The following is a 21,974-nucleotide window of genomic DNA, read 5'->3' as shown; positions in this document are numbered from 1 at the left end:
TAAAATATTATAAATGAATTCCTCTGCCTGGTATAATCTGACCAAGTTGCCAATTCCCATTAGTTTCTCATTAGACCCCACCCCACCCCTAACCCATATTCCACTTGAGTAAGACCAATATTGCTGCGCCCTGCTTGGTTCATTTATGTCTCACCTCAAGAATATTCCCTATATTCTCCAACTATCATAATAGCACTTGCTCAATAATGTACAGGGTGAAATCCCAAAATCCCACCTCTTCAAGGAATATTCCAGGAAACACCAAGCTCTTAATGATCTAACTTTTTTTTTTTTTTTTTTAAAGTTCATAGGCATTTAAGAGATTATATTACCAATTTAATTATAAACTCTTCTGTGTTAATCCTGAATTCTTTCATGTTAGTTATTTTTTCCCTGAGCTGGGATATGAGGTTTTTAAAGATTGGAATCATGTTTTATATTTATAACTCACAATGGGTGGCAAAGTACTGAGTCATAAACCCTTCAGACTGTTTGATGTCCAAGTTCATTGTAGCCGCCTTTAAATTATTGGGTACTTTTCTAATGCTGCTGATTCTACCTGAGCCACATGGTTTCCCTGTGGGAAATTTTAAATCTCAGTCTTGTTCTGCAATTTCTAAAACAAGGGTCTCAAGTTCTGATGCTTATATGGTCCATGCAGATTCATAAGGGAAGAGATCTGGATGTAAGAATTCAGGGATTGGTGGGAGAGAGAGCAACAGGAATGAGAGTGTCCTATCTAGAGGCACAGGCACCACTCCATTCCGGCTAACTGTTGCATGTAGGAATTGGAGTCTACACGTTTTACCTTGATAAGAGAAGCCAGGATTGTGGATAGTGACATAAAATTTCTCCATTTTCTAACTTTGAAAAATATTTCAAAGTATTTCAAAAAGAGTGCATGCCAAACTAAAGCTATCCGTGCAACAAACATCTGCCCTAGCTGGTTTGGCTCAGTGGATAGAGTGCCAGTCTATGGACTGAAGAGTCTCTTGTTCTGCAGCAGGCAGCTGATCAATGATTCTTTCTCATCAATGATGTTTCTATCTATCTCTCCCTCTCCCTTCCTCTCTGAAATCAATTTAAAAACATATGTATTTTTAAAAAGAAGAACATGTGATTCATTAGTGTTTTTCAATCTTGTTTGCAAATGAGAATCACCTGGGGAGTTTTGAAAGATTCTGATGTCAGGGTCATGGATTAGGCCAACTAAAACAGAATCTCTAGGGCTGTGTCCCAGGTATCAATATTTTTTTTCAAAGCTACCCAATTGATCCAATGTGCAGACTAATTTGAAAGCCAATGTATTGGAGCCTCCTGTCTTCCTTTGATTTCTTCTGTAAATGTAGGATTAGCATTATTTGCAAGGAATATCTGAGGCCTAAGATGATCTCACTGTGTTTGGATGCTGTAATTAGGAGCTTAAAGCACTCTCAAACCAACAACTTTAGCGCCATTTGCCTAAGGACTTCTGCCATGTGGTGAAACCTCTGGTATCTTCAGCTAATTCTGTTGAGTCAGTTAATATACATTGCTATTATGATAAAGGGGAAAATCATATTTTTGTGTGTTTTAGAAATAAATGCTAATTAACTGATTAAAATTAAGTTTTTATAATGCTATTTGTTTATTTTTAATAGTGTTTTCTGCTCTGTTTTTAATTAGTTTTTTTGAGAATAAAGTTTCACATATCCAGGATAAAATAATTAACATTGTAAGTATATTATAGTCTCAATTTCCTAAATCACATATGCTGAGAATAGTTTTCTAATAATTTAAAATAAAAATCCTTACAGATCTCGAGGAGTGAATGTGTACATGAAGGCAAAAAATAAAAACAATAAAAACGGGGACATTAAAATATATTAACTATGATTCTCTATTTAAATCCCCACACTCTAACGCTTCAAACTGCTCTGTGGCTCATATAATACGACCTTTAATTTTGCTTTTTAAATTCTGATATTTTCCTTTTGGACAGATTTTCTAATTTTTTAAACAGGTAGTCTTAGAAGCCCTGACCATTAACCCAGCATTGAACTTGTAGTCTTTATTTTCTTGTTCTTTCTTTAATGTGGTCCATAGGTTTTAGTCACATGGCTATGAATAATTAAATGGACTAGGTACCATAAGTATTGCCAGTCTCCTGATCCTATCCTTTAAATAGCTCTGCCTTTTATTGCTCTGCAATATCCAAGATTTTGATAATGTAGGAATTGCTGATTAACAGAAGATTTGGGGACTATTACCGCCTACAGAGGCACTTCATTTTGTAAAATCATGGCATAACAAGGGAACCATTATGCCTCTGAAAAACTTTCATCTGTGACAATTTAAGAAATATAGAGAATGAAATCCAGTTGCCTCAAGAGAAAAAGATTTATATAGTCATTCATTGGAAGATATTAAAATCAGAATTATAAATGCAAAAGCTACCGGTGGACGGTTTCGACAGTTTGAGAAATTATGGTGGAATGATGAACTATTTCTTTCAGAAGAGATGATAATAATATAGAAGCCCAGAAATTTGAACTATATGTTACTGAAGACTATATGAATAACGACTTAATTAGGTTACTTGAAGATTATATATATATATATATATATATATATATCCCTCTGTGGTAGCCAGGTCCTCCTGTGTCTAATTTGAAGCACTCTCATTAGGCTTTTAGTGGTTTAAGTCTTATTTGCCTATCGTTCACTTTCAAAATTTAATTAAAAGTTTTAGAGGTATGTGTGACTATGTGGTACATTTTCTCCCACTTGTTTCTAAATTGCTGGAATGACCATCATTTACATTTATCTTCCTTTCTGTGCCTAGCCCAATGCTTTGCACATGGTAGGCACTAACAAAACACTTTTAAAACAGCGAATTGATTTCCATGGATAATATGGTGGTTCATCATGGCATTTGCAATTACCTACTTAATTGCTGAGATGCAATAAAAAGGAGTCTATTTTAAATCGTACATAGCAAGGCATTGGCAGGATGAGAGAAGAACGAAAAGGAGAAACCACTGAAGGACTTACTCTGTAGTCACTTGATGTAACATAAAATATCGGGAGGAAGGCCAGCCAGATGATGCATGTGGTGTACATGGTAAAACCAATGAACTTGGCTTCGTTGAAATTTTCTGGGCACTTCCGCGTCTTGAAGGCGTACACAGTGCATAAGATCACCAGGACCACGTCGTAGGTGAGTGAGATCAACATGCTGGAATCTCTGACATTGCACTTCAAGATGACCGTCTCCCGCTTCTCTGGAAGGGTGTACCGCCGGGTGCCCGGAGCCTCCAGGATGAGCCACACAGACACCACCACGATTTGCACCAGGATCAGGCCCAGGCAGATGAAAACCTGAGAACTTGGGCTGATGAACTTGGGCCTCTGAGCGCCGTTCTTGACCCCGTCGAAGATGCGGGCGATGCAGTTTGTTTTGGTCAGCAGGGCTGAGTAGCAGATGGCGAAGGAGGTCCCGAGTCCCAGGCGGCGCAACGCACAGATGACTGGGGACGGCTTGGCAATGTAGAAGAATGTCATGCAATAGGAGAGGCCAACTCCAAACAACAAGATGTAGCAGAGCTCTCGGCCCGATGCTTTGACCAAGGGTGTGTTGTTGTGCTTGATAAAAACAGTCACCACCATGCAGGTGCACGCGAAACCCAGGCAGGCGATGGTGACTGGACCGATGGCCCAGGCGTCTTCCCACCGGATGTAGTCCTCGGGAAGGTCAAAGCAGCCAGAGAGGTCCGCCGTGGGCCACTGCCCTGGGCCGCAGTCCGTGCAGGTGAACTCGTCAGCCAGGTATTCGTAGGGCTCGCAGGGGATGCAGATCCAGCAGCAGACGTCCCCCGGCTGCATATTCTTCATCTCATTGGGGGCGCAGGGGTCGCTGCACTGGGAAGTGGGGACCGAGTTCCGGGACCAGTGGATGGAGTCGACATCCAGCGATAAGGTTTCTGCCCAGTGACCAACCTTCAAGTAGGAATACTTGTCACCCACGTACTGAAAATTGAAGACGTTGTATCGTCCCATTCCATCTCCGAAAGCGTCAAACTTGACAATGCTATCTGCACCTTGATTTGGGTTGAATGGAGCTGTGACAGGTAAAGTGAAAAAAAAAGAAAGAAAGAAAAGAGAAAGAACACTGTTTAGGTGTCTTAGGTGTGATTGGTCAATTACTTTGTCATATACGGAAATAACAGGGAATAGGGATTCCAGGGCTGAAATAATGTAGCAATTGAATTTACACGTTGAAAGCTACTAGAACACTCATGTATTCATAAATTCATTCACTTAACATTCCTCAGTGCCTCCTGCGTGCCAAGTGCCAGTGATAATCAGGAAAACAATACAGTGCCAGCCTTCAAAGGAGCTTATTGTGTAACCAGAGAACTGGCAAACATGTGGGCATAGTCTCTGGGGTGTGTACATATTCATTTCTTGAAAGATTTCACAGTAGGAATTGGACAAAACTTTGTATCTCATCCTTATTACATATTTATATATAGCCACTTAAATATTTTCATGAAAATATACAATTAATAGAATTTTTCTTCCTTGAAAATTCACTATGTATGAATGGTATGCTTCCTTTAAACAGTTTAAATGATTCAAAAGGAAAAAGAAGAAAATCTACCTTAAATCCTTCAGTGTTAATATTTTCACATGTTGGAGCATATATATTCTGACTACATATATGCATGTATATGGCATGTTCCTATCCACATAAACACATATAACCTGAATATTTTTAAGGCACCAACAGTATGAAGAAGGTGGATGACTGTGCCTTAAAAATTTTTTCCTAACTGTAAAGGGTCAGTAGCCCTCAGTTAAATGACCTGCTCTCAACCTTGTCCCTTTTGGATAGCTCTCTGTGACTTCCAAAGCAGCAGCCTTCTAAGCATCTATGTTTCTCCTCTTCTAGCTTCTATTCATCATGTCTCTCTTGCCAATATCTCCTGCCACTCTGATCACCAGTTTTTATGTCGCCTACTCTGAACTATTGTGTACATATTATTTCACACTGTCAAACTTGGCTGTTTCCTCAGCTGTAGAAGAATGTTGCTTATGTCTGAATGATGCATAGACAAATTGTCTTAGTTAGATTAGGCTTACCCATATTGAAAAATAGACCCCAAATAGTTTAATGGCTCAAACACAATGGAATTTTATTTCTTCCTCATGCAGCAAGTAGTCTAAGGCCTTCATTAGTGGGCATCTCTCTTTCACTTGGTGATTCAAGAACCCAGGTTCCTTATATGTGGAAGCTGTACCAATTGCTAGAGCCTCGTCTTCATCAGTGAAAGAGGAGGAGAGTGTGAAAGTTATACTTATTCCTTAAATTATTGATTAGAAATTAGTTACAGGACCACACCCAACCTCGAGAGAGGCTTGTGAATGTAGTTTAGCGAATGTGCCCAATTACAACCCTACTATGACACTAGAAAGTGAAATTTGGAGACATTGCGATTTCTGATTCTGCAGGGATTTGCTGTCTTTGTTGTCTCCTCCCTGAGCTCTGTTCCACCATTTCTGAGGCTTACTTGGTTCACTCAGTGGGAAACGTTTTATTGTTCTTGGGTGCAGTTACTTTATGGAGAAAAAGCACCCTTAATTCCTTAATGAAAGAAAACTTCAAATTCTACCAGATAGTCCTTTCCTGTCTAGGACCCATTGGTGCCCCTAGCGGATGGCTAGGTGGTTTACAGGAACAATTCATACCACATATAAAGTCTGTTAGTAAGTGTAGTCCCTTATACCAAATTTATTCCTCATCTATTATGACTTTTTTTTCTCTTAGTGATCTTGTAATATCACCCACCATTTGACTTGACTGACCTTCGTCTAGCTTTTTGCTACTTTCACCAAGCCAAACACCTATATCTCTGCCCATAGTGAATCAGAATGATATAGTGATGAGTACATGGGTTTTGATTTAGAAAAAGTATATGGGATTCTCTTCTATGTCTTTTAATAGTCATAGGTCCTTAGTCAAATTAACTTTTCCATTCTGTTCCTTAATTTGTAAATTATAAAAGTGAAAATTATAAAGAAATATAAATGTATTAAATATAATGATCATTTCCACTGATTTGTGACACTTGCAATATTAAATTGCATGATTTAAACTCTCTATGTTATACGCTATTTCTCTTGATCTAGTTCCAAGGCAGGATGATCTTTTTGCAACTACCGTAGTTTTCCACCATGGTTTAATATATGTTAGGACAAGTGAACAAGGAGTTGAAACATTATTTAAAATTTTACAAACTCCTTACATATGTTACAAATAAGTAAAATGTTGAATATTTTAATGCACTTTACATCAAGTATACAAGAACTTCAGATGTGTCATTAATTATTTTACTTTACACAATCAATCTCCACCAGTGTTCCACTGATGTTATTAGATTTTCAGAAAAATATTTCTAAAAGAAATGTGTTGTATCTTTAATTTAAATATTTTACTATTTCCACACAGCTGTTCTGGAATGTAAGTTTCTTAAAAGTAATGTGAGAAAATGGATTGTTTTTGTGTTCTGAGCTAGTGAGGGTCACTGATAAGATTGTTGGCATGTGAGATAATTAATAACAAACACTACAGATGCAAAACTTTCCTTTTACAAATCTTTTTTTTGGAATCATCTAATATCAACAGAATATTAGGGGAGACTGGTTGTCTAGTTAAGAATAGCAAAGTTAATAACACATCTTAGATTCTTACACTTGATATAAAATGTGTTAAAATATTCAACATTTTACTTAATTTTAACATATGAAAGAAGTCCCTAACTTTTAATGCAGTTTTTCTAAGCATAGAATAGTTTGATATAACAAAAGAACTCTGATATTGATTATTATTGAAAACATAGTAATAATGTTTCAATTACAACTTTTTAAAAAATTATTTGAAAATGTTGAACATTAATACATTTTTTAAGGATCCTAAGATAATGAAAGAGAAGTATATGGACATGTAGAATTGAAATCTTCTAGAATTAACTATTTGTTAACACTTTGTCACATTTGCTTTATCTCTATTTTTCTGTTTTTGGGGTGTGTGTGAGTGTGTGTGTGTGTGTGTGTTTTCCCCCAAATAAATATTGTTATTGAAAAGTATAAAAATATAAACTATCAACATTGATATAGAGAAAGAGTTGAAAAGATATGGCACGCGAGCCAGATTCTGCCTGTTACCTATTTTGCAAATAAAGTTTTATTAGAACACTTTATTCCCAACTCATTCGTTAACATATAACGTATGGCTACTTTCCCACTATAATTGTAGAGTTGAGTAGTTGCACCAGATATTGCATGGCCTTAAAAATATTTACTATACAATGCATTCCACAAAACTTTTGCTCATTCTTGAAATAGAGCCAAGGGAACTCATATATAGCAGTTTGGAAAATAAAATAGGAGATAAAATAGGAAAACATAAATTGACAATTAAGGATTACCAGATATTTAAGTAAACTTCTGACCTGTAAAAGAGTGACTGAAACACCCAGAAAAAAGAAACTTAGAGTAGAAATAAGGCAGGGAGAAAACAAATCTTTAAAACAATAATGTGCTAAGAGAAGATGTTGCACCTATGAGATAGGTATGGTATATTCTCAAAAGGAACATTCAGAGAAGAACGATGAACTCTGGAAATGAAATAGGAAAAAGGGAGATTAAATGTAAGGATTGAAAGATAGATTTAAGAAAATTTTTGAAATTTGACAAAAATGCTAAGATGTAAAATAAAGCAGGAAAATTAGTGAATATTTTGTGAAACTTGAACATTCAATCAGCAGGAGTTCCAGAAAGAGAGAAAGAGAAAATAGAGGAAGGACTTTATCAAAAGAGTCAAATGGATGGACTTGGCCTAAGAAAAGGTGAAGCCAGAGACTGTTACTCCTTCTTATAAACTTGCTAAATTCATGTAAAAATTATGTACATGTATTATTTTATTAAAAGTAAAAATGTTATGAAATTTAAAAAAGTGCAAGGTCAGGCAGAAGAATTTGCCAAGTAAATTATTAAAATGAAACTGCTGCAAATATAACAAGTGCTTGATAAGTGGGTGATGAACAAATAGTACTTTTGGTAGAGGTTTTTTTTTTTTTTAAACTATGTTTACCTTTAACTAAATTTGTTTTGCTAAATATATATCAAAGTATGGTCTAGTGTCTAAATCATTCAAATACATAAAACACATTCAAGTAATACTTCAAAAAGTGCATTATAAATTCCAAAAGATCCGTTGTCAGTGGAAGTGCCCTGATCTTCAGCTTGGGATGAATGGTTGTTGTGTCTGCACTAGAATGAGAAACAATGAAAGGAGAGCCAGAAGAAAAGGTAAACCAAGTCTGTGAAATGTCCACATGTGAGAATAATCCTGTTTCTGAATGGTTATTCCAAATATGCCTGGCTGGGTAGTGAGGAGGCAGGAGAGAAAACCAAGCTCTTTCTCAGGTGCTGCTGGAGTCACTTCTGGGGACAGAGAAGCTTGAAGGCCTAAGCGACTGATCCTGTCACCTTCCCAAATCACTGAGTTACCTCCAAGTCAAATGGCTCACCTGGGAAATAGTTACAGTCCTCTGAGCTGTCATAGGGTACTCTGGAGATCAGCTGCAGAGTTCTCTAGAGGGAGGCAACTCGGGGGAGTTTCCCATTTCTTCAGTTGAATCTCATCAAGGGAGCAAGAATCACTTGAGATGGAAAACAAATTCCTTCATCTTTTGTTGTTGCAACAGCATGAAAAAGTCAAACTAAAGGGAGAAGAACTGGGAAGATGGTGGATTCTCCCCCAACCTCCCCCCCAAAACCAACCTTCTCCAAAATTGAATTTCAAGCCCCACTATACTAGTTTCTCATAAACCAGGCCCCTACTGTACAGAAGGAGCCTTTCAAGTCAGGAAGATGACTTCTCAGTTTAGCTCATTATCTATTATCTGATCCTGGTCTCACGTGAATTTATATCATGTGAGATATCAAGATGACCAGTCTTCCTAGGGCCCCCTTGGTAGAGATGAGGCAAGTCAATGCCTTACGAATATCACAGGTCAATGGCACAAGAAAATTAAATCAGCTCTTTATTTCTTTCCTCTCAGACCGAAGTCCAATTAAAGTAAGACAATAATGGGACTCAACAGGCTTTCAGTAATGGGAACATAATGCCACTGCCTGGGTTCACATTCATAAATACTAATGAAGATTGCAAAAACTATTGCCAGCAACGTGGCTCCGGTTTTACATTTTAGAACCAGGCCTTCACGGAGGTTTCTGTGAACTAATTTGATGAATTGGAATAAAGACATGGATGAGAAGACAGAAAATGGCATCTCCCTTGAAAGATCTTTTAGAGGTCAAGAGGTGAAGACATCAAAATCCTTTGACTAGAGCAAACAAAATCTTTTACAAGCATCAGGCAGCAGGGAGTTAGGAAAGAATAAGAATGACCCCTTGGTTATCCGTGGTTAATGTACCTACCAATTAGGAACAAAATCACTGATGCATCTTCACAGTTATTTACCAACAGAGCGTGGTTGCTATGACAAAGGACCACCTAGATGCCTTTGGTGCTCCTGCCTGTCTTACCTGTGCAACATGCTCATTAGGTACTAGAGGTGCACAGTGAAAGGGAAGGTTTGAGAAGAGCTATTGAAGAGGCTTTCTAAAAACAGTGTCATGACTTTGAAAATAACTTTCTTCAGTTCTGAAAAGTTGGCATGGCTAACACTTCTAATGTTTCATTATACATTTTATTTGTTTCTCTAAGTTGATTCTATACTTTGGTGCTGAAAGTTTCAATATTCAAGGCAACTCAGAAAGGAACAGGTTACCCTTAGAATGTCGATTGTGGAGGCAAGGCACAGACAAAAATATCAGTGAGAAAAAGTTGTAGAGATTCTGATCCCCTCTGCCTCTCAGTGCCAGGAGAAGGCTCGGGGCCCTCCTCTGCTTATTTTATTGATTTTTGCTGAAGTCTCATGGTGGCTACTGTATCGTTGGCTAGGGGTCCTCCCTAATGTGAGCTAATGCTACTATCACATCTTTTTCTGCCCTCTCTTCCCCAACTCCTGCCTTCCCTGTTGCATCATCGACAGCTTTTCTCACATCCTCTATGATGAATGTTTAGATTTTAAGAAATAGTTAATTGAAATACATATACAAAAAAAGGTAAAAATAAGTGAATTGTCACCCAGTGAACATTTTCATGGAACATTATGGATGTTAAGCAATGGAGCATTGTCATTGTTCCTGCCCTATCTACCCTCCCTTTCCGAAGATAACCACCACCATACCTTTCAGTACTAACACGTTTTGCCTGATATTAAACTTTATATTAATGCAATCACAAAGTATGTATCATTTATGTCCGTGAGATTCATTCCAGTGGTGATGAGAAGCTATAATTGGTGCATTTTTATTGATGCATAGTATTTTATCATATTGATGTGCCACAATTTTTTTTCAGCCATGTTTCTATTGTGGACATTGGTGTTTTCTTTCTGTAAGTCTGCAGCCTTTATGAATAATGCTGTGTCTTTAGCTGGGTTATCCAGAAACAAACCCAAAGACATAGAATTGAGTTCAAGAAGTTGATTTGGGATTTTACAGGGGAGTGAAGAAGTAAGAAATAGACAGGAGAGGGAATCCAATATAGTGTGCTTCAAAGAGCACATGTGGGTCTCATTTTCACTGGGGTATTTGGGAAGATGGCATAGCATGGGAGTTGGGACATAATGCACCATCTTATTCAGTAGGCTGGATGGGACAACTCTTATTTGTCATTGGCTGATGGCTGCTTCAGGGGTGGTAATGCTGTGGCATTTTTGGCTTGGTCTAGGTACTGACAGAGCACACTCCTGTTGCCAGAGAAAGCTCCCTAGCAGAGAGTCAGCGGCAGGTATGAGAACAGTTAGAGCTAAGGGACTTTGGGTGAGGCACCGAGAGCATCTCCTGTCTGCTGCTGTGACTATTCCTGTAATAGATACTAGATGCATTTATGTTGTGTGTGTGTACACAAGTGTATGTATGTGTGCATATGGACACAGTAGTAAAACTGCTATGCATGCGAGGCCGGTTGCCTTACTACTTTAATGTTGCTGCCTTTGAATTTTAGCCACTCAGGTGGAAAAGTACTGCTATCTCAAACCTTGTGCCTTTGGCTACCAGCTCTTCCATCTGTCCTGCCATAGTGTCCTGCACATTTAACTTTTTTTTTTTTTTTAATATATTTTATTGATTTTTTTTTGACCCCCTCCCTCCCCAGAGTTTTGTGTCCATTGGTTGCACTTATATGCATGTATACAAGTCCTTCGGTTGATCTATTATCTCCCCCAGATCTTCCTCCCGTCCCCGCTGTAACTTGACAGTCTACTTGTTGATATACTGTCTCTATATCTATCTTATGGTTCATCAATTCATAATGTTCTTTATTATCCACAAATGAGTGAGGTCATGTGGTGTTTCTCTTTCATTGATTGGCTTATTTCACTCAGCATGATGTTCTCCAATTCCATCCAGGATGCTGCAAATGATGAGAAATCCTTCTTTTTTATGGCAGCATAGTATTCCATTGTGTAGATGTACCATAGTTTTTGGATCCAATCATCTGCTGACGGACACTTAGGCTGTTTCCAAATTCTGGCTATTGTAGATTGTGCTGCTATGAACATAGGGGTGCATATATCCTTTCTGATTGGTGTTTCTAGTTTCTTGGGATATATTCCTAGAAGTGGGATTACTGGGTCAAATGGGAGTTCCATTTTCAGTTTTTTGAGGAAACTCCACACTGTTCTCCACAGTGGTTGCACCAGTCTACATTCCCACCAGCAGTGCACGAGGGTTCCTTTTTCTCCGCAACCTCGCCAACACTTGTCGTTTGTTGATTTGTTGATGTTGGCCATTCTGACAGGTGTGAGATGGTACCGCATTGTTGTTTTGATTTGCATCTCTCGGATAATTAGTGACTTTGAGCATGTTTTCATGTGCTTTTTGGCCTTCCTTCTGTCTTCTTTTGAAAATATTCTATTTAGGTCCATTGCCCATTTTTTAATTGGATCATTCATCTTCCTTTTATTTAGTTGTATAAGCTGTTTGTAGATGTTGGAGATTAAACCTTTATCAGTGGTAACGTTTGCAAATATGTTCTCCCACACAGTGGGCTTTCTTGTTGTTTTGTTGATGGTTTCTTTTGCTGTAAAAAAGCTTTTTATTTTGATGTAGTCCCATTTGTTTATTTTCTCTTTAGCTTCCATTGCACTAGGGGTAGTATCAGTGAAGAAGTTTTTTTGGCATACGTCTGAGATTTTGTTGCCTGTGGATGCTTCAAGTATTTTTATGGTTTCCCGTCTGATGTTTAAGTCCTGTATCCATTTTGAGTTTATTTTTGTGTATGGTGTAAGTTGGTGATCTAGTTTCATTCTTTTGCATGTATCTGTCCAATTTTCCCAACACCATTTATTGAAGAGACTGTCTTGACTCCTTTGTATATTAGTGCCTCCTTTGTCAAATATTAATTGAGCATAGTGATTTGGGTTGATATCTGGGTTCTCGATTCAATTCCATTGATCTATATGTCTGTTTTTGTGCCAGTACCAGGCTGTTTTGAGAACAGTGGCTTTGTAATACAGTTTGAAGTCTGGTATTGAGATACCTCCTACTTTACTCTTCTTTCTCAGGATTGCTGTGGCTATTCGGGGTCTTTTATTGTTCCAAATGAACTTTTGGAGAGTTCTTTCTAGGTCAGTGAAATATGCCGTTGGTATTTTAATGGGGAGTGCATTGAACTTATAGATTGCTTTAGGAAGTATGGACATTTTGATGATGTTGATTCTACCAATCCATGAACATGGTATGTTCTTCCATCTGTTTACATCTTCCTCTATTTCTTTTTTCAGTGTCGTGTAGTTTTCCGCGTATAGGTCCTTTACTTCCTTAGTTAAGTTTATTCCTAGGTATCTTAATTTTTTTGGTGCGATCGTAAATGGAATTGCTTTTTTAGTCTCTGTTTCTATAAACTCACTGTTGGTGTATAGAAATGCCATAGATTTCTTGGTGTTAATTTTGTATCCTGCTACATTGCCAAATTCATTTATTAAGCCAATTAGTTTTTTAATGGAGTCTTTTGGGTTTTTTATATACAATATCATGTCGTCTGCAAATAAGGATAACTTTACTTCTTCTTTTCCAATTTGGATGCCTTTTATTTCCTCCTCTTGTCTAATTGCAATGGCAAGTACTTCCAGTACTATGTCAAAGAGGAGTGGCGATAGTGGGCATCCCTGTCTTGTTCCTGTTCTTAGAGGGAATGGTTTTAGTTTTTGCCCATTGAGTATGATGTTGGCTGTGGGTTTATCATAAATAGCTTTTATTACGTTGAGGTATGATCCTTGTACTCCCACCTTGTTAAGAGTTTTTATCAGGAAAGGGTGTTGGATTTTATCAAATGCTTTTTCTGCATCAATTGATATGACTATATGATTTTTATCTTTCAACTTGTTTATGTGATGTATCACGTTTATTGATTTGCGGATATTGTACCAACCTTGCATTCCTGGAATAAATCCTACTTGGTCATGGTGTATGATCTTTGTGATGCTCTGCTGGAGCCGATTTGCTAGAATTTTGTTGAGGATTTTGGCATCTATGTTCATGAGGGATATTGGCCTGTAATTCTCTTTCATTGAGTTGTCTTTATCGGGTTTTGGTATTAGGGTGATGCTGGCTTCATAGAAGGAGTTTGGAAGTGTTCCTTCCTCTTGAATTTTTTGGAATAGTCTGAGGAGGATAGGTTTTAGTTCTTCCTTGAATGTTTGGTAAAACTCTCCTGTGAAGCCATCTGGCCCTGGGCTTTTGTTTGCTGGAAGCTTTTTGATGACTGTTTCAATTTCTTCCCAAGTCACTGGTCTATTGAGATTTTTAGATTCTTCCTGATTGAGTTTTGGAAGTTTGTATTTTTCTAGGAATATGTCCATTTCCTCCAGGTTGTTCAGTTTGTTGGAATAGAGTTGTTCGTAGTATTTTGTAACAATCCGTTGTATTTCGGTGGGGTCTGTTGTTATTTCACCTCTTTCATTTCTGATTTTGTTTATTTGGGTCCTCTCTCTTTGTTTCTTGGTTAGCCTGGCTAGAGGTCCATCTATCTTGTTTATTCTTTCAAAGAACCAGCTCTTGGTTTTGTTGATCTTATGTATTGTTTTTTTGGTCTCTATGTCGTTTATCTCTGCTCTGATTTTTGTTATTTCCTTCCTTCTGCTTACACTGGGTTTTTCTTGTTGCTCCTTTTCTAACTTTTTGAGTTGTAGAGTTAGATCATCTGTTACTATTTTTTCTAGTTTTTTTGCAATAGGCTTGTAAGGATATGAACTTCCCTCTCAAAACTGCTTTTGCTGTGTCCCAAAGATTTTGGATTGTTGTGCTTTCATTGTCATTTGTTTCCAGGATGTTTTTAATTTCTTCCTTGATTTCTCTGGTAACCCAGTCCTTGTTTAATAGCAAGCTGTTTAGTCTCCATGTGTTTGATTTCTTTGGATTATTTTTATTGTAGTTAATTTCCAGTTTTATGCCATTATGGTCTGAGAAGATACTTGATATGATTTCTATCTTCTTGAATTTGAAGAGACTTTGCCTATGTCCCAAAATGTGGTCTATCTTTGAGAATGTCCCATGTGCACTTGAGAAGAATGTATATTCTGTGGCTTTGGGGTGGAGTGTCCTGAAGATGTCAATTAATTCCAACTGGTCTAGTGTGTCATTTAGGATTGATATTTCTTTGCTGATTTTTTGTTTAGATGATTTGTCGAAGGGTGACAGTGGGGTATTAAAATCTCCTACTATGATTGTATTGCTATTAATCTCTCCCTTAATGTCCTCCAGCAGTTTTTTAATGTATTTGGTTGCCCCTGTATTGGGTGCATATATATTTACCAGGGTTATTTCTTCTTGTTGGATTGTTCCCTTTAGTATTATGAAGTGGCCTTCATTATCTCTTGTTATGTCCTTCACTCTGAGATCTAATTTGTCAGATATAAGTATTGCTACCCCAGCTTTTTTTTCATTTCCATTTGCCTGGAAAACTTTTTTCCATCCCTTCACCCTCAGTCTGTGTGCATCTCTTTTTCTGAGGTGGGTTTCTTGTAGACAACAGATGTATGGGTCTTGTTTTCCTGCACATTTAACTTTAAAGACATTGACTGTAACATACGAGAAAAGTATCTGCTTGTGTCCTCTTCACTAGATCCTAAGCTTTTCTAGGCCAAAGGCTATGTCTCATTCATCTTTGTGCTCTCATCATCTAGGACAATGCTGGGCACATAGTAGGCATTCCCTAATAGTTTTCTAAAGTGATTATAATATTTCAGAGACTGAATAGCATCATCTCCAGAATTTTAAAAACAAAGACCAATTAAATATCAGTCCTAGGAAATGGGCCTCTGCCCTTGTACCTGTGGAAATGTATAGAGACATGGTTGGTTGTCATGACTCAGAGTGGGACCTCCACTGGCATCTAGAAGCCTGGGCTGCTGCTAACTGTTCTGCAATGCACAGAGCACACCCTCACAATAAACAGTCATGCAGCCCAATGTGTCACTAGTGCCACGATTGAGAAATGTTTCTAGACATACTTAAATTTCTAGAAGTACTTTGGTAATCTTAAACTTCTTAGTAAATTGAAAACACCCAGGCAAGATTGGTTTTCTATGATATCATCATATTGAGGTTACTATTGCCAAGTTGTTTTATTTCCTCTCCCTATAGTCATTTCTAGCTTACTCCCTTCAATATTCTCTTTCAAAACCCTCACTTTTCCACCTTCATCCATACCTTTACTGAACCCTGGCTCACTTTCCCTCCGCCTCTACCACGGGCCCCATTTCACACAGGTTCCCATGGTTTCCTTTTATTCATTTCTGAAAAATCAGTCAACTCAGCTGGATGGCTCCTTACTGTCAGTCACATTCTAGGAAAGAAGCGATTTCTTGTGTGTACCTGGAGGAGGTGTCATGTCATTCAGTCTCCCCTCGGTATCAGTGGGGGGTTCATTAGTTCCGGGACCCCAAAGGACACCCAAATCCGCAGATGCTCAGATCCCTTGTGTAAAATGCGTAACATTTGCATATAACCTATATTTGCATACAGACTACAGCACTTCATTCCTGTGGATTCAGTGTAGAGTCTTGGCACCTGGCAAATTCACATTTTGGTTTTTGGAACTTTCTGGGATGTTTTTTTCTAAGCATTTTGAATCTGATGGTTGTTGAGTCAAGATGTGAAACTCGTGGATATGGAGGCCCTACTGAACACCATTTTAGAATGGACTCACAACAAGAGTAGCTGTTTGTGGGGAGCATTAAGTGGGGTCTCGTGGGATCTTTCTCCCGTTTAATGTGCACAACCCATGCACCTGAGAATACAGTGACTGCAACACTCACCAACGTTTTTCAATTTTGTGAAAAGAAGTTGTATATTCTGAGGACAAATTTCATCTGTCTTCATGTTTTTAAATGTGACTGTCGAGTAGTAGAGCATATACTTTTTAAAAAAGCGGGGTGTGTGTGTGTGTGTGTGTGTGTGTGTGTGTGTGTGTGTAAGACTTGTAAAAACTAAGCTGGATAGAAGTACATATCCCTGTCTTAAAAGAAAAGAAGGTGTGTGTTTCCCATTGTTCTGCCCTTACATCCCTTCCCCTGCTGTGCTATGGATCTAAATGCCACAGAACAGTGAGCTGTGATGTGGACAGAGGTGAAAATGACTGAGAAAATCCCTGTCAGAGAGGGGCTAGTGAGTCAGCAGTGCAAACTATTCAGAAATGCATTTGAAAAATGGTAGCAGAATTTATGTTCAGAAGAACAGAACCGCAGGGACAACAATACATAATAAAATGAGCTTTCCATTTTTCAGCAAACAATATGCTACTTTATATAAAAAGCAGAACAACAGGAATTCGATTCCAGGGATAAGCACAGCAGCTTAGCACACAGTGGCTGAGATTCTATGAGTGAAGCAAATTAATTGCTATTCTCTTGCCTTACGCATGCACGGGTGTGCGTTTGGCTCTCTGTGTAGTAGCATGTACAGAGAATAGAGGGAAAATAAATTACTTATCCTCCCAGCATGCAGGTCTATTGTCAGGTTGTCATATTTTCCCGGAGCCACTGTGGCACGGCATGGTCTCCTGTCTTCACAGAGAGGGGCTGCTTTATTGAACCACACGATTTTAAGGGACCTTGTCAGGTCATCAAATTTACACACTGTTAAACAATTCCAAACCCCGTTTCCTGACAGAGTTTTTTTTCCACTGGAAATAACTAAGGTGACAAAATTCCAAGTAACAGCTTTACATTTTTCTCCTCCATTTGCGTCAAAGTTTCTAATTTGAATTATTCAAAAAATAACAGTGTTAAGGGTATCAGAAGTCATTTTCGCTCATATAGGTCTTATTTCCACTCTCCCTCCAATGGTGTTAAATTAATAAGGTAGAAAAAATTAACTTGGTGATGAGACCATAATATATTCCATATAGCATGTACTTTGTTATACAATATATATTAATTATAGAGAATATAGTATATGTATATATTTATATTATATAGCATATTAAATATTTAAACCACATTAATAAATTATACATAATGTATATTAATATATTAAATATTATATAATATATACTTATATAATATACTAGAGGTCCGGTGCACAAAATTTGTGTGTGGGAGTGGTCCTTTAGCCTTGCTTGCACCTTCTAACAATCTGGGACTGCTGGCTCCTAACTGCTTGCCTGCTGGCCTGCCTGATTGCCCCTAACTACTCTGCCTGCCTGATGACCCCAACTGTTCAATTGTCTGATTGCCCCTAACTGCTTGCCTGCCTGATCACCCCTAACTGCCTCTGCCTGCCTGCCTGATTGCCCCTAACCACTCTGGCTGCCTGCCTGATTGCCCCTAACCACTCTGGCTGCCTGCCTGATTGCCCTTTATATTGCACATTTGTCTTTGGCTGTGTCTCAGCTGAAAGGGTAAGTCCCCTCTGGGATCCCATGTACAATCTTCCTTTTCTTTGGCCCTTACTATCTTTGTCTCACACTGTCATTTTTTTTTTCTTTTCTGCATCCCTCTCCCATTACTATCTTTTTCTCATGATGTTGTGAGCTCCTCAGAGGCAGAAATCAAACCTTATCCCTCTTTATACAGTAATGGCAATCAGGGGTCGACAGGCTAACTTCAGCCTGAGAAGTATGTTTTGTCTTCCACTGCATTTTCCTAACACCTGAATTCGTGCTATTTATTCACATACAGTATTGAGAGAAAAACTTGGATTTCTTCATTTCGTCAAACGTAGGAAGACCTGGTGGCCCTGGGCCTTCAGTGCACGCCAGGCATGGTTGGCGGAAGTCCTGGTTTGGCCACTCTCTCCTGGAGCTGGCAAACCCACTTGATGATGTATTTGAATTCCCACTGCTTAAACACAGGTCCTCAAAAAGCAGTTGTTTTAAGCCATGCATACTCACCGCACAAATATCAAAGGAGAGAGGAAAATAACTCACTAGTTAAAAAGAAAATTATAGATCTTAAAATCTTTTCTTTTTCAAATGAGGAGAGAGGGAATAAATTAAGAAATTGGTTTGGGGAGAATGCGAGTAAACAAGCGATGCTTGACTATAAATGAACTCTCTTCTGGGGCCTCAGAGCCTGTGAGTACACCTCTAGCTAGCAAGAGTATGAGTCACCTTCAGTGAGTTGTTTATTTGCTCTGGTTCCCTGTCTAGACCAAGAGCTCCAGGAGGACTGTGCTGTGTCATGCACCACTGTCCCCTGGTTCGGCCTGCCTGCCTGTGCTGCAGTCTCCATTTCATCACTCACTAGTCACTTCACTCATTTGTGATCGGCGACCCAAAGGAGTAGAGGGAGAATTAAGCTAAGAGTAGGCAGCGGTGTCTACCACATAGAAAGTGCTCCAGAACTCTTGGCTCGATTATTTGAGTGTCTGCCTGCTGGTAGGTCATCAATGAATGTGTGTGAAATGAATGGAATCATGAATAAATGATGGCGTGAATGTGTCTACCATTGTGTAACCAACGTGTTGACAGCCAGCTGGTTTTCTGAGCCTTGATTAGATGGCTCAGGTCTGTTCAAATCATTATTATATGACACCTAGGAGTTCTTTAGATAGCAGACTTCACTTATCTAAAATAGTTTAAAACCACCTGTTTGACATAATCTACTTCTTCCTAGTAAAAATGAATGAATGAATAAATAAATAAATAAATAAATAAATAAATAAATAAATAAATAAATGTCTTTGCTTTGTATTCAGCCTCTTACCCTGGGGTATATTATCTGTAATATTTCTCTGTTAAATTGCTAATGAATGAACTGAGCCCCACCCCACAATTTTTCCTAATTACATCTGCTAGAGTTGTGTATCAACACACACACACACACACACACATACACACTCACACACTTGTGAAAAGCTAAAAGTAGTAAAGAAGTGTTGTCCTTTGTCTACAGGACATACTTTTGGAAATAAGGAAGAAAGAAACTGACATTGACCTGTCCCTGTAGGGATATTTTTGCTAAAAGGCAGGCTTTTAGGGATGCTGAAGGGGGAGATCCTGAAAGGCTGTAAGCATGTGCTTTGGGCAGCTTGTTCTGGTCTGGAGGAGCACAAGCATGCTTTCCTATCTCTGTTCTTTATCTCGGAAAACCCTATAAAATGTTTGATATCAGAGATTTGTGCCTAACACTAAGAAATGTGTGGTGGAGGGAGGAATAAAAGAATCAGAAAAAGATGACTATGAGGCAGAAAGCGAAGAACCTATGCAAACACCAGCTGATAAGTTGCTAAGAATCTTATAAACATACTTCTCATGCACCAAAGGGGTCCCTCAGCCTGGCCTACGTGGATCGGGCCAAAATTGTCTCTCCAACATCCCTCTAGGGGTCCTGAATTGCAAGGGTAACAAGGATTCTTTCTCAGGTTCAGGTCCACCTAGAATGTAGCAGATGCCATCCTTACATAGCTACCTTCTAGTCCCACGTACTTTTTGTGCAGTGTGGAGTGAAAAGGATTTTTGTTTTGTTTGACTATTTTGATTGTAGCAAGTGCTTTTCACTTCAAAACGAATGACACAGCTTGGGAAGCGGGTGGAGATGGTTTGTGATTTTGGTCTTCAGGGGTTAGAACATTATATGTTGGGTCAAATGCCTCTGAGTAATTGCACTATAGAAAGTGTGGTTTTACAGCCAGTCTGTTGTCTGGTTGCTGGTCATGGCCACTGTGATGTTGTCTGTGCCCTGAGGCCTGCTGGGCAGCCTGGCCGTAGCCTCAGCTCAGCTTCTCCATCTCTGATCGTTGCTGCTACAGTGGTCAGTTTTCAACACTTTTCTTCAAACAGTTCCAAAATGGCCCTAGGAACATTTCTTTTGTTGGCTTTAAGGTGTGTGATTGTCCTTGAATGCACTATATGGGAACGTTTGAAGCACAAGCAATCAGCAGTAACATTTTTAAGGGAGCAATTGGAATAAATGTAAAGTCCTATTTTTTTTGAAGCTTCTTTTGATAATGTGTGATTTGAGAAGGAAAAAGAATTGCAAAAAACTTTGTTCCAGGAATAAAGGGAAAAGGTGGAAAACAAATTCCACCCCCTTCGATGTACTGCTCCCCACACATGCATAAAGACATGCAAACAATGGCAGCTTACTTTCTGCTTTATTTTCATCCAATGAATTCAGCAAATGGCATCAAGTATCCCTGGCTGTGATAATTGCCATGTAAAGAAAAGTGTTCTTTCCCGTGGAGTCGCGGGAGCTGTTGGAGCGGGCTCGGCAGGGGTACAGTTTACAAGCGGATATATCTAACAATCAGGAAGTCCGAGACAGATGCTTAGGGGTTATTGTGTGATGGCAGGGAGATAGCCTAAGACTTCTTTGCCCAGTTCAGAGTTCTGGCCAGTGAGATAGGGACTGGGTGCCCAGAAGAGAAATTTACTAGCCAGCAGTGTATATCTACATGCCAGGAAGTGGACCCACAGCAGCGACATTGCTGGATCGGACCTTCCTTTTATTGATCATTGTATTTATTCTCTGGAATTCTAGGTGCTCCTGGGAAGTGATTAAGGCTGCAGACATCTGCTGGGCATTGAGGCATTTGACATATATGCACCTTATTTTATTGAATAATAAATGCCCTGTTCTAGTCTACTGTACACCTCCTTAGTAGTTCCTTCTTATAATCATATAAGGAAATAATCATAAATTATCTTTATGCTTACTGCTACAGATGCATCGATTTCAGTAGAGCTATGTACCTGCTCTTGTTGTACATCATCTCATTCAATTTAGCCCAATAAAGTGGGTGCTTATTGACTTTTGACAGATGAGGGAACTGAGCATGAAAGAGAACTGAGCATGTGACTAGTTAGTGAAAGTTTCAGAATCAAACCCAGGTCTGCATGGCTCCAGCACTCATGTTTTTACCTATGGTCTAGCCCAGTGGTCGGCAAACTGGCTCAGGAGCCACATGCAGCTCTTTGGCTCCTTGAGTGTGGCACTTCCACAAAATACTATGGCCTGGGAAAGTCTATTTTGAAGAAGTAGCATTAGAAGAAGTTTAAAAAATTTGGCTCTCAAAAGAAATTTCAATTGTTGTACTGTTGATAGTTGGCTCTGTTGACAAATGAGTTTGCCGACCACTGGGTCTATCCTATTCTACTATGACTCTTGGATCCCCCATTCTATTCTGCATGTTTATGGTGCTTCCTTAAATCCTAAATGAGTTTGTTTATTATAGTCATTGTCACATACTGATGTAGTTGTCTTGAAGCTATGTCTTATTCATCCTAATATTTAGCACAGTAAGAAGCACATTTCAGAAATTGCTCATTAAATGAATGACTAGGCATGAAATGCAAGACTGGTATTAAAAAAAAAATAAACACCTTCACAGTGTGACTTGAGGATTTCTATAAA

General features: G+C 38.7%; 1 protein-coding gene across 1 annotated transcript in view; it reads right to left on the bottom strand.

Moving 5' to 3' along the window:
* The window catches only part of GRM3 (glutamate metabotropic receptor 3), a 182,364-nt gene that overhangs the window by 19,702 nt on the left and 140,688 nt on the right, over nucleotides 1-21,974 (bottom strand). The window contains exon 4 of the mRNA XM_084897397.1: nucleotides 3,034-4,100. Coding sequence (XP_084753523.1) covers nucleotides 3,034-4,100 — 1,067 coding nt within the window. The remainder of the gene's footprint in view (nucleotides 1-3,033; nucleotides 4,101-21,974) is intronic.

The sequence above is a fragment of the Pipistrellus hanaki genome (assembly GCF_964339955.1).
Source record: "Pipistrellus hanaki genome assembly, chromosome: 10".
NCBI classification, from domain to species: Eukaryota; Metazoa; Chordata; class Mammalia; order Chiroptera; family Vespertilionidae; genus Pipistrellus; species Pipistrellus hanaki.
Note: the sequence above shows the minus strand (reverse complement) of the source record. Positions and strands in the feature narration are given on the sequence as shown.